Below are 16,267 nucleotides of genomic sequence, written 5' to 3' on the forward strand. Positions count from 1 at the left end.
AAATAGATAGGTACATACTAAACACATACAGAGTTCAAATTTGTCCTCAGACAGTTACTGGCTAAATGACCTTGAGCAAGTCACTTGCCTGTTTGCTTCAGTTTCCTATAAGATGAGCAGGAAAAAGACATGGCAAGCCATTTCAGTATCTTTGCAAAGAAAGCTTCAAATGGGATCACATAGAATCAGACATGATTGGACCACAATGATTATTGCTGACCATTGGTGGACATCATTTTTGGTAACAAGGACCAAACATTTGTATCCCAAAACTTTGCAGTTACTCATGAATACAGTCATGGCAAGGAGGAGAAAAGGCCCACACTCCCCACCCTGATGGAAATTACAAGTGCTCATTCATGTACAAGAGGAATCTCCACTATAACGTATCTGCAAAGGTGATTGTCAAACCTCTGTTTGTCAAGCTCTGGAGTTAGCTCATCCCATTTTGGGGGCAGCCACTTGGTAGGAAATTGGGTTTGTTTTGATGTTGTCATAATGCTGGTTTGCTTGTGACATTAAGGCTAAATCTTCCCCTTTGTAAATTCTGCCCTTTGTTCTTGGTTTTACTCCCTGAGGACAAACAAGACAAATCTAGCCCCTCCTTTTGGACATCACAGTCTTTCAGAAAATTGAAAAGAGTTCTCCCATACTCCAAAGTCATCTCTTCTCCACGTTAAAAGTCTCCCACTTCCTTGTGACTTGAGGATAGGGCATTCACCATCCTGGCTGTTCTCCTACAGACATAATTTCAACAAACTTGGCAGAGAAGGAACATGGAATGAGCATGTTGGGCTTGCTGTCAAGAAAGACATGGATTCAAATAACTTAAAATCCCTAATATTCAATTTCTTCATCTGTAACATAAGGCTATTGTCTGTTATCACCTGCCCACTAGGGATGAACTGGGACTCAACCAACCAGCATTTATTAAGCACTTTTTGTTGTTGTTGCCATTCAATCATTTCAGTCATGTCCTACTCTTCATAATCCCATTTGAAGTTTTCTTGATAAATTCACTGGAATGGTTTATCATTCTTTTCCAGCTCACTTTACAGATAAGGAAACTGAGACAAATAGAATAAAATGACTTGCCCAGGCTCACAAGCCAGCTACTAAGTGTCTGAGGCCAGATTTGAACTCAGAAAGATGAATCTTCCTGACACTCCAAGCTCAGTACTCTATTACACCACTTACCTGCCCATATTAAGCACCTACTATGTGTCAAGACATTGTGCACTAGCACAAATGAGGCAAAAAGGAGATTCAGTTCTCAAGAAACTCATATTCTGTCAAAAAAGAGAATACCCTATCAGCAATGCAAAGTAAATACACCATTGTTAAGAGTAAAGATGGGAAGATAAGCAAAGATTTTCTGCAAGAGCTGAACATCAAAAGAAGCTAGGATTCTGAAGACACAGAGGCTATGAGGAAGTATGTTCCAAGCAAGGGGTACAACCTAAGAAAAGACTTAGAAGAGATGAAATGTCTTTTATTGACATATATAATATATACAAGTACTATCAAAATGTCAGTTGTTATTGATGAATAAATGAAGTTCTACCAATAAAAGTGAAAATTGACTGCTAGGAGATCCCCTGTCAATACCAAGGCCAATAATTACTTTGGCTACTATTTCCACATGCCAGTTGGGCCCTCCATTGCACTGACTTCACACAATGCAGAGATTCAGCTCGTACCAGGGGCCAAGAATCTAACTCCTGGCCCAGTCTCAAGCCCATAAGATGCCCTCTGCTCACCTTGAGCAGGGCTTGTGGACTTGGCCCTCTTTCCGAATTCTGTCTTGCATGAGTGAGACCAGTGAATGCCGCCATTGTTGCTAGGGTTCGAAGTTGTAAAACCTTACAAGGGAATATTGAAACCCCCCAGTACAACCGCCTGCCTGGCCCGCCTGCTAACGAAGGCCCCGGGTTCACTGTTTAGACCACAGTGCCTGAATTGGCCATTCATGGCGGCAGGTGGCAGGGTCCTGGCCAGCCTCCCCCTGGCAATTACCTTACCCGGTGCTTGGCAGGTTTTTTCCAAACTAATAGAGAAGCCAGTTGGGGTGAACCAAGAGACCATAAAACCCCTGTAGGAGTCAATCAAATAAGTCCTCTCACTAGCCATTTATTTAGTGCATTTTTGATTCTTTTAAGGGAAGGGGGAAGCTGCCTCTAAAGCTCCTAATGATCCTACCCACATTATTAACTTTCAAATACATTAAGGAAGGCTATTCTCATCCAGCATGTATACCCAGCAGCTGGGACTGGCAAAGGGAATCCCAAGTCAGGGATTTGGTCCCATGTAAATAATAAATAATCACACAGGCTTTTATTTTTACAAAGTGATTTACAATTGATTTTTACTACTCAATCTTCACCAATAACCTGGGGAGATGGATTAACAGTCATTGAGATTTGTCTGCTCCACTTTAAAGGAACAGAAGTATATAGAAAGGTTAAGTTAATTTCCCAGAGTCACACAGCAAGTCCCCAAATTAGAATCAAGAGCTAGAGCTGAGCCTACATAAGGGTAACCTCGCACAGGATATGATCCGAAGGGTATCTCAGCTATATCCCGTCACAGGGACCACCCCCCCCCCAAATATCACCCCAACTGCTAATAGGCAATCCTATCACTCGCTGTCTGGGAATTCTTAGAATGTGTCACTTCTATAAGATAGAATTATAGAACAGGGCTGGAGAGCATCTGCAAATGTTTGAGCCAGAAGGGGCTAATAATGTCAAGAGATTGGAAGAACCTTAGGAGATAGAATGTCAGCTCTAAGGAAGTCAGATTTTAGAGCTAAGGAGAATTTTAAAGCAAGGAATATCAGAATTTAGAGAAATATTGTAATCCAGAATAGCAGATTGTAAGCAAATCTTAGAGCATGCATTATCTGAGCTGGGAGGAATCTTATAATACAGAATATTGAGATGCAAGGAAATCTTAGAACAGGGCAGAATCTTAGAACAGGGGTATGTCAGGGCTGGGAGGAGGCTTAGAACAGGGAATGTCAGAGTTGGGAGAGATCTTGGAAATAATCCTCATTTTTCAGAGTAGGGTACATGGACAAGAGCAAAGAGACTTCCAAAGGGTATAGTTTATGTGCTTGACACTTGTTAAGTACATTTGTATAAGCCCCCACTCTACTAAATGAGATCCGTGTCAGCAATGATAGATGCTAGGCTGAGGTACACAGAAACATGAGTCTTGATTATTTCTATTGTAGTTGTAATCTTAGAGCCACCCCCGTGAAAAATATGTCTATCTACTCAAGGTGTAAATTAACTTTAAGACTCCACCTAAAACCGCAGCCTTACTCATGAGTCTAGTCTCTGCAGTAAAGATGAATGGGTACATAATGTCAGCTCAAGTTACCTGGGCCTAAGTGACTGAGCTTGCCCCAGTTGGGCTGGGAAGAAATGGGGTTCTGAACCATCATATCTCCTCGGTGCCTCAGACTTGCCACTAGCCAGGGCAGGTGCTGCAGCTCTACAAATCAACTCGCTCTAATGACAGCTTTAACTCCCTAAACAACAGTGAGGAGGGTGGGAGAAGAAAGAAAGAACAGGTCTCTTAATTGTGGGCCCCGAGTTCTACAAGAGGAATCAACCAGAGAACCAACTTACTTTGAACTCTGGGTTTCCCAACACTTATGAGACAGATAGGTGGTATACACTGTCAGACAAGTTCAACGTGGAGAATCGCATGGCTTCATTGTACTTCAATGTTCCATCAGAGGATTTTAGTAAGGGCAAGGAGTGATATATTTTACAAAGGGTTTGTATCTGTGTGGCTTGTGTGTATGTGTGTGTGTGTGTATAATACACACACGGATATACATATATGAATACACACACACACACACACACACACACATATATATATATATGCAAATATTGGCTACTGACTTTGGAAGTCTCCTCTTTGCTCTTGTCCTTGTCCCCTACTCTGAAAAATGAGGTTGTTGGTTTCCAAGGTCTCTCCCAGATCTGAAATCCCGTTCTAAGCACCCCCCAGCTCTGAAATTTTATTGTGCATACATGTGTATACACACACACACACACACATATTTGTGTATAAATATATTTGTAGATAAATGTATACATACCAATGCATTGTGCATGTATGGGTATATATGCATGCATGTAAATCTATTTCTAGATAAATGTGTGCATGCATGCCTGTGTGTGTGCATATGTATGTAAAGATAAATTTTATAGATGAACTATGTGTATATACATGTGTGTACATATATCTATGACTAAATGTATGCATACATGTCAATGTGTGGTGCATGAATGTGTATATCCATATATGTAAATAGATTTATAGCTGAATGCATATATGAATGCTTATGTATTGTGCATGTGTGCAGCTATACATGCATGCAAATATATTTATAGATAATTGTGTGCCTATTGATGTGTATGTGCACATGTAGGTAAATATTTCTAGATGAACTGTGTATGTGCCTATATATGATGCATGTACCTATATATACATGTGTGTAAATATGTTTGTGGACAAATGTATATGCATAGATGTCAATGTATGGTGCATGTGTGTATCCATATAAGTAAATGGATTTATATATGAATGTATGGTGCTTATGTATTGTGCATGTGTGCAGATATACATATGTGTAAATATAGATACATGTGTGCATGTCTATGTATGTGCATATGCACATGTGTGTGGTGTATCTATAAGTGAGTTGTACCTATGTATTATGCCTGGATAAATATATGCATGTATGTCAATGTATGGTAGGTACATGTGTGTATACTTGTGTAAATATATTTGTAGGTAAATACAGGTATGCATGTCAATATATGGTGTGTGCATGTGCATGTGCATGTGTGTTTACATGTGTAAATATATTTATGGATAAATGTATATATACATGCCCATGTGTTGTATGTGTGTATATATAAACATATATGCAAATATATTTATAGATTAAATATATGCATGCATGTCTATGTATTGTGTGTACATGTATGTAAATATATTTATGAATAGGTATATGAATACAGGTCAGTGTACTGTTGTATATCTACATGTGTGTAAATAATTATAAATGTGTGTGCATATTATAAAAATATTTTTCATCTATAAAGGGATATGCATGTATTTATGTTAATCTATTATATATGATATAATAGATTAACATAAATTTATATATATACATTACACATATATATTACATATATATTACATTACACATATATAATCCCCTCCTTCTAGTTTCTTCTTTCTTCCTTCTCTACTCTTCTCCTTTTGCCTTCCCTGCCCTTCTATTCCCCTTCATCATCTTCCCCTTCCTCCTCCCTTCTCTTCCCTTCTTCATCTCCACTTCCCCTCTTTCTCTTTTTCTCTACTTCTCTTTGTTCTCTTTCCCTCTTTCTACTTACTTTTTCTTTCCTCTCTTCCCCTTTACTTTGCTCCCTTCTCTTTGTTCTCCTCCTCCAAGCATCACTGACTCCAGACTATGTGTGTGTATGTGTGAATATATAAAATCCTGGTTGCTCTCTCTGTTTTAATACAGACTCTGCTTGCTAGCAAGCTAGATATTCAATAAATATTTTTTATGATGAAAGGCCAGCTCATTTTTTATCTAGAATTCCTCTGGAGGTGAAGAGAGAATTATAAATGACAACATGACTTTTTTCTTCTTCACTTTTTTTAACAGAAGACATGAGATCGCCTGATGTAGGGGAATTACACTGTTTCTTACTAGGTTCTCTGTTTCTCTCACTACTAATGTGACTTCGGACAAGTCATTTTCCTACTCTGGGTCTCAGTTTCCTTTTCTGTAAAATGAGGGGATTGAATAAGAATGTCTCTGCCAGCTCTAAATACTACACTTATGAATAACTATTAGTATCATTAGTGGCTAGCATTATATGGTACCCAAAGGATTCCCAAGTATCTGACATACATTAATCATCTTACTCAAGCCTAAAGAGGTAAGGTGAAAAAACACTGTGACCTCCAGTAGGTGAGGTAGCTGAGGCTCAGGGAACAGAAGGAGCAGACCAAGCCAGTTATTGGCAGAAGAAGGATGCTAACAAAGTTTCCTGATAGCCTCAAACTCAGTGCCCTGCCCAACACTCAATCAAGAGATGCTTGGAGGAGGAGAACAAAGAGAAGGGAGCAAAGTAAAGGGGAAGGGAGGAAAGAAAAAGTCAGTAGAAAGAGGGAAAGAGAACAAAAAGAAGTAGAGAAAAAGAAAAAGAGGGGAAGTGGAGATGAAGAAAGGAAGAGAAGAGAGGAGGAAGGGGAAGATGATGAAGGGGAATAAAAGGGCAGGGAAGGCAAAAGGAGAAGAGTAGAGAAGGAAGAAGGAAGAAACTAGAAGGAGGGGATTATATATGTGTAAATATTAGATATTATATATTAACGGAATATTCGATGGAAAAGATGGCTTTACCCAAATGACCTACTTTACCAAGTACTAAGAATGTATGAATTCAACATTAACAATAAAGGCGCAACTGCTTGTTTTCAACCAATTGACCAACGAGTATGTATTCAACACCTCTGTCCTATACTAGATGGAGATACAAAACAGAAAGGCCGAACAGGCAATGCCCTAATGGAGCTACCTTTTTTTGAAAGAAGCAATGTGTGATATTCAAACAGATGAATAAATACATGAGAGGAAGATAAGGAGGAGGAGGAGGAGCAGAGGGAGAAAGAGAAAGGAGAAAAAGAAGGAAGAGGAAGAGGAAAAAAAAAGGAAAAAAAAGTGAAAAAAGAGGGAATCAGAACAGGCTTCCTGTAAGAGGTGCCACCTGAGCTGAACCTTGAAAGAAGCTGTGAATTCTGAAAGTCCCTAGTAAATCCCCAAGTCTTGCTAATCTGCACTAAAGGAGAAATGAAAGAAAGGGGGATGAAGAAGCACGGATAAGCCTAATTAAAGGATGCTTCAAAAACTCCTAATATATGGGGTTGGAGTAGCAGGAAGTACCAGGAGGTTTTACCTTCCTAAGTGTGTCTGGCTTGGTATAATAGGAAAACCAATCTGTTTCCCATAAGCACACACCAGATGTGTCTGTGTTTGTGGGGAAGGAATCCCTAGAAGTATGCTGGGTAACGGTGGGGGAAAAAAACTGCTATGGAAAAATCATAATCCGCAAATAATCCATATGGACAAATGCAGAACTGGCTTTGGGTTCTTCTCCCAGGCTCTCTTCTCCTGGGCAAAGGATGGGAGGTAGCAAGTTATGATAGAAAGAGGGGAGGACCTGAGTTCTCTGCTATTTTCAACTGACCTTTAATCTATATAGAGGGGAAAACACAGTCTCGTATTAGCAACATATTCATCTTTGGACCCCTGGCCATTCTCACTGCAAGGCTCCTCAAAGCCATGTCTATACCTGCCTCTTCCATTTAATCTCCCTCATTTAAGAAACTAAAATTTCTGAGGGGAATTCCAAGCTGAGGTGACACTAGGGGGTGCCTTTAGGATCCAAGGCCTAAAACAATTACAGAGACAATATGATGTCCCTGATAGGACACTCAAGAGGAGTTGAGTTCAAATTCTACCTCAAACACATTCTACAGGCGTCAGTCAGTAAACATTGATTAGGCTCTTACTACACACCAAGCATTGTGCTAAGCACTGACTCCAGACCTAAGAGGAAGGACCTAGAGACAAATCTCTTTTCTGACACTAGCTGGGTGATCTTGGGCAACTCATTTAACCTCTCTGGGCCTCAGTTTCCTCATCTGTAAAATGAGGCTTAGACTGGATTCATTTCAGCTCTAGTCTTGTGAATGGACTGTGTGAGAGTTTCTCACAAGCCATGGAGCTTTTGAGAGGCAAGTTCCAAAATAATGGCTTCTGTCTTATTGTTTCTGTGTTTCTATTTCCAGCCAAGCTCTCAGCCATAAGCCATCTGTAGAGACACTAAAACCAGAAATGGATGGGGCTTATAGTTGGGAGGACCCAGAGAGTGAGAACATAAAAGTAGAAGGAAGGGTCAATACGGGAATCCAACAATAGATCCAGTCTTGTGATTCTCATATATTTCTTAACATGGACAATATAAAATCAAAAGCTTGGATTCTTTCAACTAGGGCCTCCTGTTCTCCTTTCTCCTTCCCCCACCACTGGGTCTTAACCCCAGATGGGATCAAAGCCAAGTCCATATATTTTATGAGTTTGAGATGGTCAGGATATCCAAGCCAATTTTACCAATTATAGATGTAGATTTGAAAGTGATGTTAATAGCTATCTAATTCAATTTTCCATTCATTTTACAGATTAGAAAACTGAGGTTCAGAAAAGGGAAGAAACTTGTCCAAGATCATACTGTAAATAAGAGTCATAGATGAGATCTGAACCCAAATCAGCTATCCTAAAAGTCATTTAAAAACAGAATCTGTTCAACACAAACTATGATGTGTTGGGTACATATTGAAGTTACAAAGACAAAACCTTTCTTGTTTATTTTTTTCCTTAAAAAAATTCAAACAGTTCCTGCCCTCAAGAAGGTTATGTCCTATGAGGTCAAATCCAAGAAATTTAGGTAACAGTAGTTATCTTACCTAAGTTGATCCAAATCTGAAACTTTCAAGACAATCTAGTCTGATGTCTTCTTTTGCAGGTAAAGAAACTAAGGCTGAGAGAGGGGAAGTATCAATTGTTTGTAGAAATGCTTCATTTTCAGACATGGGCTAGACTGGATGTTTTTTTCCAACGCTAAGATTTTTTTTTGATTGCATGAAATGACTTGTATAAGGTCATTCATGACTTAAGATTTACTAGCACTATATTTGGAATACAAAGAAAAGAATGAAAACAGTCATGTGATCTGTAGCTGGAGGGGACCTCAGACGCCATCTCAGTCTAAACTTCTCATTTTACAGATAGGGAAACTGAGGCACAGATTGGTTAAGTGATATCCCCATAGGCACACAGGTAGTAAACATCAGGGAGAAAATTTGAACCCCATTTTTCTGACTCCCAGATCTAAGAACTTGCATGCTGTATCATTCTACCTTTATGTATCTATATCTGTATCTACCTACCTACCTATCTGTGTCTATATCCACCTCTCTGTGTATTCAACTATCTATCTTTAGCCATATCTATTTATCAATCTGTATGTATCTATATTTATATCTATATTTATTTACCATTTATTTACCTCTATCTACCTACCTATCTGTATTTCTATTTTCCTCTCTCTGTCCATCTATCTTTATCTTTTCTATAACTATTTATCAATCTGTATGTATTTATAGTTATATTTATCTATTTCTCTATCATCTATCTGTCTATATCTTTCTATCTACCTATTTGTATTTATATCTCTCTGTTCCATCTCTTTATCCATATCTATATCGGTCTCTAATTATCAATCTGTATGTATCTATATTATATCTATCTATTTCTATATCTATAGCTATCTATCATATCTATATCCTCTATTTACCTACCTGTCTGTATCTATACCTACCTCTCTCTGTGTGTCCATCTATTTATCTTTATCCATATCTGTATCTATCTCTATCTATCAGTCTGTATCTATTTATCTGTGTGTGTGTGTGTGTGTGTGTATGTGTGTGTGTGCCCTGTCCTCAAAGGGTTTTTATGTCATTGGGTGAGGTGAAAGGGCACATAGGGATGAAGTACAGTTCTAGGAATAAAACTCAAGTTACTCCCAGTTTCTACCTTATCATCCTTCCATTGCCTCTCTCCACTCCTCCTCACCCATTTTTATCTCTCCCTGGACCTGCTCCCAGTGACCCCTCCTCACCATGGAGCATTTCCACATTAGTGGGGAAGTGAGATGGGTGATGAGGAGGGGGGTTAATGTGATCTGCTTCCACACCATCCCCAGCCATGGCAAGAGGAACCCTTGCAGAACACACTTCCCTCCATCCCAAGCTAGGAACAGGATTTTGTTTGGTAAAGGCTTACTCACTATGGTGACCAGGACTGTAAAAATAACTGATGAATAGAATGGAATTTCACTCGGCCTAACGGGAACCACCAGGTCTTCTGAGCCTTGGGAAGCACACAATTGATCATCTCTCCTTCAAGTTGAGGTGATAGTTCAGTCCCACAGGCAGGAGGATGGGACCTTCCCCCACCAGCCGCCCAAGGCTCAGTTTTAAACTGATAATGATAAACAACAGGACAAAAACTACTCCTGTGATTTCACTGATAAAGGAAAATTCCAAATAGGAAAATCCTGCACTAATGCAGGTGGACATCTCCTCTGTAATTTATAGTTAGAGTGGCCTGAAACCCTTGGTGGTTAAGTGACCAATCACAGAGTCACTGAAGTGGGGATTCAAGCTGGGTTTTTCTGGCTTTAGAGTTAATCAAAGTGGCATTGTGCATTCAGCACCAGCCCTGGAATCAACAAGACCCAAATTCAAATCCCATTTCAGACACTGTGACTCTGGGCAAGTCACTTAATCCCAACTGATTCCAGAAAAGGAAAAAAAAAACATTTTTAAAAGAAAAAAATTAAGAACAGTTTTCTATTCATGACTCCATTCTACCTCTCTAAAAATACCTCTCTCCGATAACAATAGCTCTCTAGAAAACCAACACATTCCAAAGTGAGCTTCACCAAATCACAAGATCTCAAAGGAAGAAGGGTCATCAACAGGAGTCAACAAATACAACTAGTACACAAATGTAAATCCCCTCAACAACATTAGTAGAAATGAACATCTAGGCTCTTGCTCTCCCCTCCTCCTCTAGGTCTCTCTGGGTGTGTGTCTGTTTCTTTCTGTGTATCCCTTTACCTCTGTCTCTCTTCTCTCTCCCTCTACTTCCTCTATTCCTATCCATCTCACCCTCTCTCTTTTCACATCTTTCTCTCACCCTCTTTTTGTCTCTTTCCATGTCTCCTTCACTAGAGAAAACAGACACACCATTATTTTTCTCTTTTCCCCAAAAGATGCATAGAATTCAATCTCATCTATCTTTTCTTGATTTTGAAAGAGCAAATCCTCCCCCAAAAGGGGAGGAGGAAAGTGTAATTCCTTTGTAAAAAGGCAAAAGATGTATTTATAATCCCTCTGCCATCTGGCAAGTTCTTCTGTAATGAAATCGAGGCAGAAAAACATTCAGCAAAATTGGCACTGTTTGCTTGGCCTTTTCTACCAGACCAAATTCCCACCATATATATTTGGTACAGTCCCTTCTATCCATCATATCAGCAACTGTGACCACAGGATATGTAAGAATACCAAGCAATTTTTAGCACCAGCTCCCAATTCCCCTGAGCCCTGGACACCATATGGCGTCCACTTTGTCTGTACTTCACCCCCAGGAAATCAAGTCATTAACTTTCCTTTCATTTGCTAGAGCTGGTGCCAAAAGGAGAACTGTTCATCAGCTGTAACTTATAGAAAGGCAGACCACAAGGCCTCTACCGAGCTCCAGATTGAACAAGGTGCCGGGACAGCTCGAAGAGCAGATGGAAGAGGCCTCCAAAGTGGGATGGGAGATGCTTCAACTTACCTGCTGGATTCTCATCTAGAAACCGGAGGACCCCAATTATCAGAATGCAGAATTAAAATAGCCTCTGCCTACTTATCTCTTAGAATAGGAAACAATGGCCTGGTTTCCAGCAAGGGCAATTAGATAGTACTAATTTCTGTTTCTGTTTCAGATTTGGTTCAGAGTTAGGAAAAAGAATTAAAATCTTTATTATTATTATTCTTTTTTTACCTTTGCATTCTTGACATTCTGTGAAGCTCCATATCATCACTTCCCCGGAATCCTTTGGCAAAAGGATTGTTCTCGATCTTTAATTGGGTGATCTAGAAGAGGGGAACAGAGTGAGTCTGCAGTAGATTGCTGCAAAGCTAGCACATAGCATGAACTAACAGGCACCATGGAAATTCAAGTGCTGGCAGTGGCAAACCAAATTAAGCCAATAACGTCAACGGGGCCTTCCGCTTTATTGTCATGGATGCTTTGAAAAATGTCCATGATCAGACTTCATTTAAAAGAGGAGGGGCAAGGGGGAGCCTGGATTTGTTTTCTGTTAATTGAATGCATATCCTTGCATCCTTCCAGCATGGGCCGCTGACATCAAGTATTTCAGACACAATCAAGGCCCTCACACTTGATATTTTTTTAATCTAACTCGTTGACATGTTCACTCCCCATCCAGCAGTGTGGCAATCTTCACTACAACAAAGGATAATAAAAGACTGAGCTAAGTTTCAAGGAAAGCAAATGGTCTCTTCCAAAGCTGCTTTGAGAATCCTAGAAAAACATCGAGCATATAGTTCCCATAGTCTAGATTGACACTTTCTCAAATATATTTTATACAGAATCATAGAACCATGGATCTAGGGTTGGAAGGGACTTTAGAGACCATCTAACCCAACAGCTTTATCTTACAGACAAGGAAACTGAGGCTCAGAAGTTGGGTGACTTGCCCACATTCAGTGGCAGACATCGAACTAAAAACCAAAGCTACTATTCCCAGATCTAATATTTTTTGTTTATGACATGACTGATCATCATAATGAGTTCCCTTGATCACTTCAAAATAAAGTGAATAGTCCAAATTCATACGCAAAAAATATCAAAACCAAAACTTCAATGGAGCTTTTTTGAAGACTCAACTCAAATTTCCCACTGTGTAGGAGGTCTCTCTATCTCTGCCTCCCCAGACCAGTACTTCCTTCCCTCGGAAAGACCTTCCACTTACCTTATCTATAATAATTATCATAGCTATTTGCATGTGGCCTTTTTCATTATAATATGAGTTCTTTGAGGATCAGGACAATGTACTTGTTTTGCTTGTTATCTGCAGTGCCCCTGCACATAGTTAGCACTTAATAAATACTTGATGATGCACTGATAGATACGGCATCATGCTCTCATATCAGGTATAGGATTGATTTTACACACATGTATATACAGGCATGTATATACTTATTTCTGTCTGTCTTTGTTTCAATGTGTATATATACACATGTATGTATACATATATGTATATAGATGCATAAATCTATCCTGTGCTTGAGAGATAGCATAATGTGGTACCAATCAGTCATCTGTGCCTGACATGATGCTAAGGTCTGGGGATACAAAGCAAATGCATACATACTCATGTGTGTATGCATATATGTGCACATATATAAAGATACATATACATATATACAAAATGCTCGATAAGATATACATGACATGCATACCCATCTATGATAAGTCATACATCCATTAAAATAAAGATAACCCTATCAGCTGACATTGACAGTAAAGTACTTCACACTGTTTGTTTTGTTTGCTTCTCATAACAACCCTGTGAGACCTCAATCTTATCCCCTTTCATAAGTGAGAAGTTCAGAAGCTCACTAGCCACCCCTCAGGCTGTTACTAAAGATAAGAGGCAGAATTTAAGCAGGCAAATAGGGTTAAATAACTTGTTCAGGGATAAACAGCTAATATCTGCAGTCAGATTTGATTTCAGATATGTTTTACTCCTAGCCCAGCACTCTCTCCACTAAACAACCTACCTGCCCAAAGGGCTATTTTAAGGAAGTCAAAAGTCCACAAAACAAGTAGAAACTGTCTTCCCCACTGAAGTTTTTATCATAATGAAATTCAAACTAATTAATCATAAATTATCGAAAGGTAGGGAGAAACTCAGAAAGTTACATCATTTTTAAGGAGAAGAGGATTGGGGAGGAAAAAGAAGGAAGTTGAGAGATTAAGAATTCCCAAAAAATTGCAAAATCACTGAAGCAGGACATTGGAAAATTCCCAAAGAACTGCAAAATCACTGAAGCAGGACATTGGAAACGAAGTTTTCAACTGTGAAATGTACAAAAGAGCACTAAAACTTCTTCCCCTTCCCCAGCTGACACCTAAAGAAATCAGAATACTGTCTGACATTTGACAAGTCACATAATGGTATCTATCTTGCCTGGCTAGATAGTCACTGAGATGTCTTCTGTCTCCAGAACTGTGACCCTATGATATGTGGTTTATAACCCAAAGATTCATTTTTCAGGCAAGGCTCTTGTTAGTGCAACAAACCCTCCACTTAAAACTAACAGAAGTGTCACTGACTTTAGAAATGGAGGGGATCTTAAAACTCATATAGTTCTTCCACATACCACTATCACTACTATTTTACACAGAAGAAAACAGAATAAAACAATTTTAGAGAAGCTAATTGATTTGCCCAAAGTCACACAGAAAACAAGTGACAAAGTCAGGGGACCAAGAATTCCATATTAGCAACCACAGGATTGTAGTTCTAAAGCTAGAAAAGTGCTTAGGAATCATGAAGTCCACAACCTCATTTTATAGATGAGGAAACTGAGATCCAGGGAGATTAGTAACTTGTCCAAATTTATACGGCTAGTAAATATCAAAAAGGGGATATCTCTACTCCGTCATCCATTATACCATGGCACTTCTCACAATAACAACTGAAATTTCTACACTCTGAGGTCTACAAAACCTTTAGAATGCATTGTCTCAAATGAGTTTCCCAATATCCCTGTGAGGAGGGAAATGACTTTATTACTATACCCATTTTATGGATAAGGAAACAAGCTTAATAGACTTAAGTAGCTTTACCTGTGGCCACATAACTGATATGCTTCCCTAGCTTTTTTTTTTTTTTTTTTTTGCCTATTTTTTCTATCTTTTCAGTAGAATATGAATCTGTTTAATCACATATATAGGCAATTTCTTTGAAAGGATGGATTATTTCATTATCTATATTTATATCCCCAGCACTCAGCATGGGTACTTGGTGCATAATAGTGCATAATAAACCCAGATTGGTTGAGTGATTGACATATGTGTGTGGATCAACAAACCCTTTTACTTTATTAAATAGATTATATATATGTATATGTATGCATATACATATATATACATATACTCATATATACACACAAATACATATACATATACACATAAAGATATATATGTGTGTGTATATTGTACAATGTGTGCATACACACGTGTATATATTAATATCTATATAGTCTCCGCATATAGATAGACGTCAATTACACAGAGACAAAATGAAATGTACATATTTCTTTTGCCAGCAATTTTCACATATGCCAGAAGTTCCATCTTATACCGGCTCCCTCTTCCCTCCATGCTTGCTGACTTTTCAGAGACAATGAAACTCAGTAAAGAGTAGAATTATACCTAGAGGTAGAAAAACCTGGTTTGGAATCTTGTCTCAGTCACTAATTTCATTTTCATTTCAAATCAAGTTTAACCCCATGTCTCCAAGACTCAGTTTCCTAATCAGCAAAATTAGGCTAACAATATCACCCCTCATTGGGTTTTTGTGAGAATTTGATGACCTCAGTTTGTAGAGAACTTTGCAAATCTTAATGGATTAGCTAAATGGAGGTATTCCATCTTCTGCATATAAGCACTCGTTCTTATGTATCTAAACAGCACAGATGTCCATATCCATGCCAAGTATACCATTGTAACAGGCCCTTCCTGCCCACAATACTAAACAACTCCCCCCAAATGAGCCTTAAACCAGATATCCCAGGGAGAGAATTCAGGTTGGGGAGTGGAAAGGGGGGGCAAATATAAATACTAAGTCCAACCGGCAAGGCAGAGGTTGTAAAAATTAATGAGAATAATTGTTTCAAATTCTTGCTTTTGAAAAGAATTCTCAGGAGGGCAAAAAATCTTAATTATTTCTCTATATGGGGAGGAGGGGGTAGTTTCCTGATCCCCACCAGAAAACTAAAACCTAATAAATATGAGTCAGTTACCCAATGACTTAGGCAGCGACCAAGCCTTGGCCAACTGCAAAGGAAGTTAATATAAGGGGTGATAAACCTGCTCAGCATACACAGTCATTGTTGGACTAGTGAGGAAATGAAACATCCACGTGACCTTTTTTAACACCTAAATATTTCTTGGGTTCAGGCCTAGAGCTTCTGACAACTTAGGGAAAACTTTCCAAAAGCCGGCTTCAGGGTCAGTCTCGCTAGGGGAAGATTCAAATTTTAAAATATCTTTTTAGACTATAAAGCATCTGGGGAAATAAGTTATATCTCTACTCCAGCTGTGCCTTCAAGTAGAGGAAGAAGAAACTGAATAGTTTATTCCCTGTGTCTAGCGCTGTATCTGGCACACAGTAGTCCCTTAATAAAAAATTTTGATTGGTTGGTTGACTCAGAAGAAAGTTTATTTTTTGTGGGTCAGGGACCCCTTGGGTAACCTAGTAAAGCTTATGGACTCCCCTTCTCAGAACAGGATTTTAAAAGG

General features: G+C 38.9%; 1 protein-coding gene across 3 annotated transcripts in view; it reads right to left on the minus strand.

Annotated features, from left to right (window-relative positions):
• TBX5 (T-box transcription factor 5) overlaps positions 1-16,267 on the minus strand; it is a 56,536-nt gene that overhangs the window by 14,978 nt on the left and 25,291 nt on the right. For all 3 annotated transcript variants that reach the window (XM_051972859.1, XM_051972861.1, XM_051972860.1), the window contains one exon: positions 11,714-11,805. In XM_051972859.1, coding sequence (XP_051828819.1) covers positions 11,714-11,805 — 92 coding nt within the window. The remainder of the gene's footprint in view (positions 1-11,713; positions 11,806-16,267) is intronic.

Source organism: Antechinus flavipes, chromosome 1 (assembly GCF_016432865.1).
Source record: "Antechinus flavipes isolate AdamAnt ecotype Samford, QLD, Australia chromosome 1, AdamAnt_v2, whole genome shotgun sequence".
NCBI classification, from domain to species: Eukaryota; Metazoa; Chordata; class Mammalia; order Dasyuromorphia; family Dasyuridae; genus Antechinus; species Antechinus flavipes.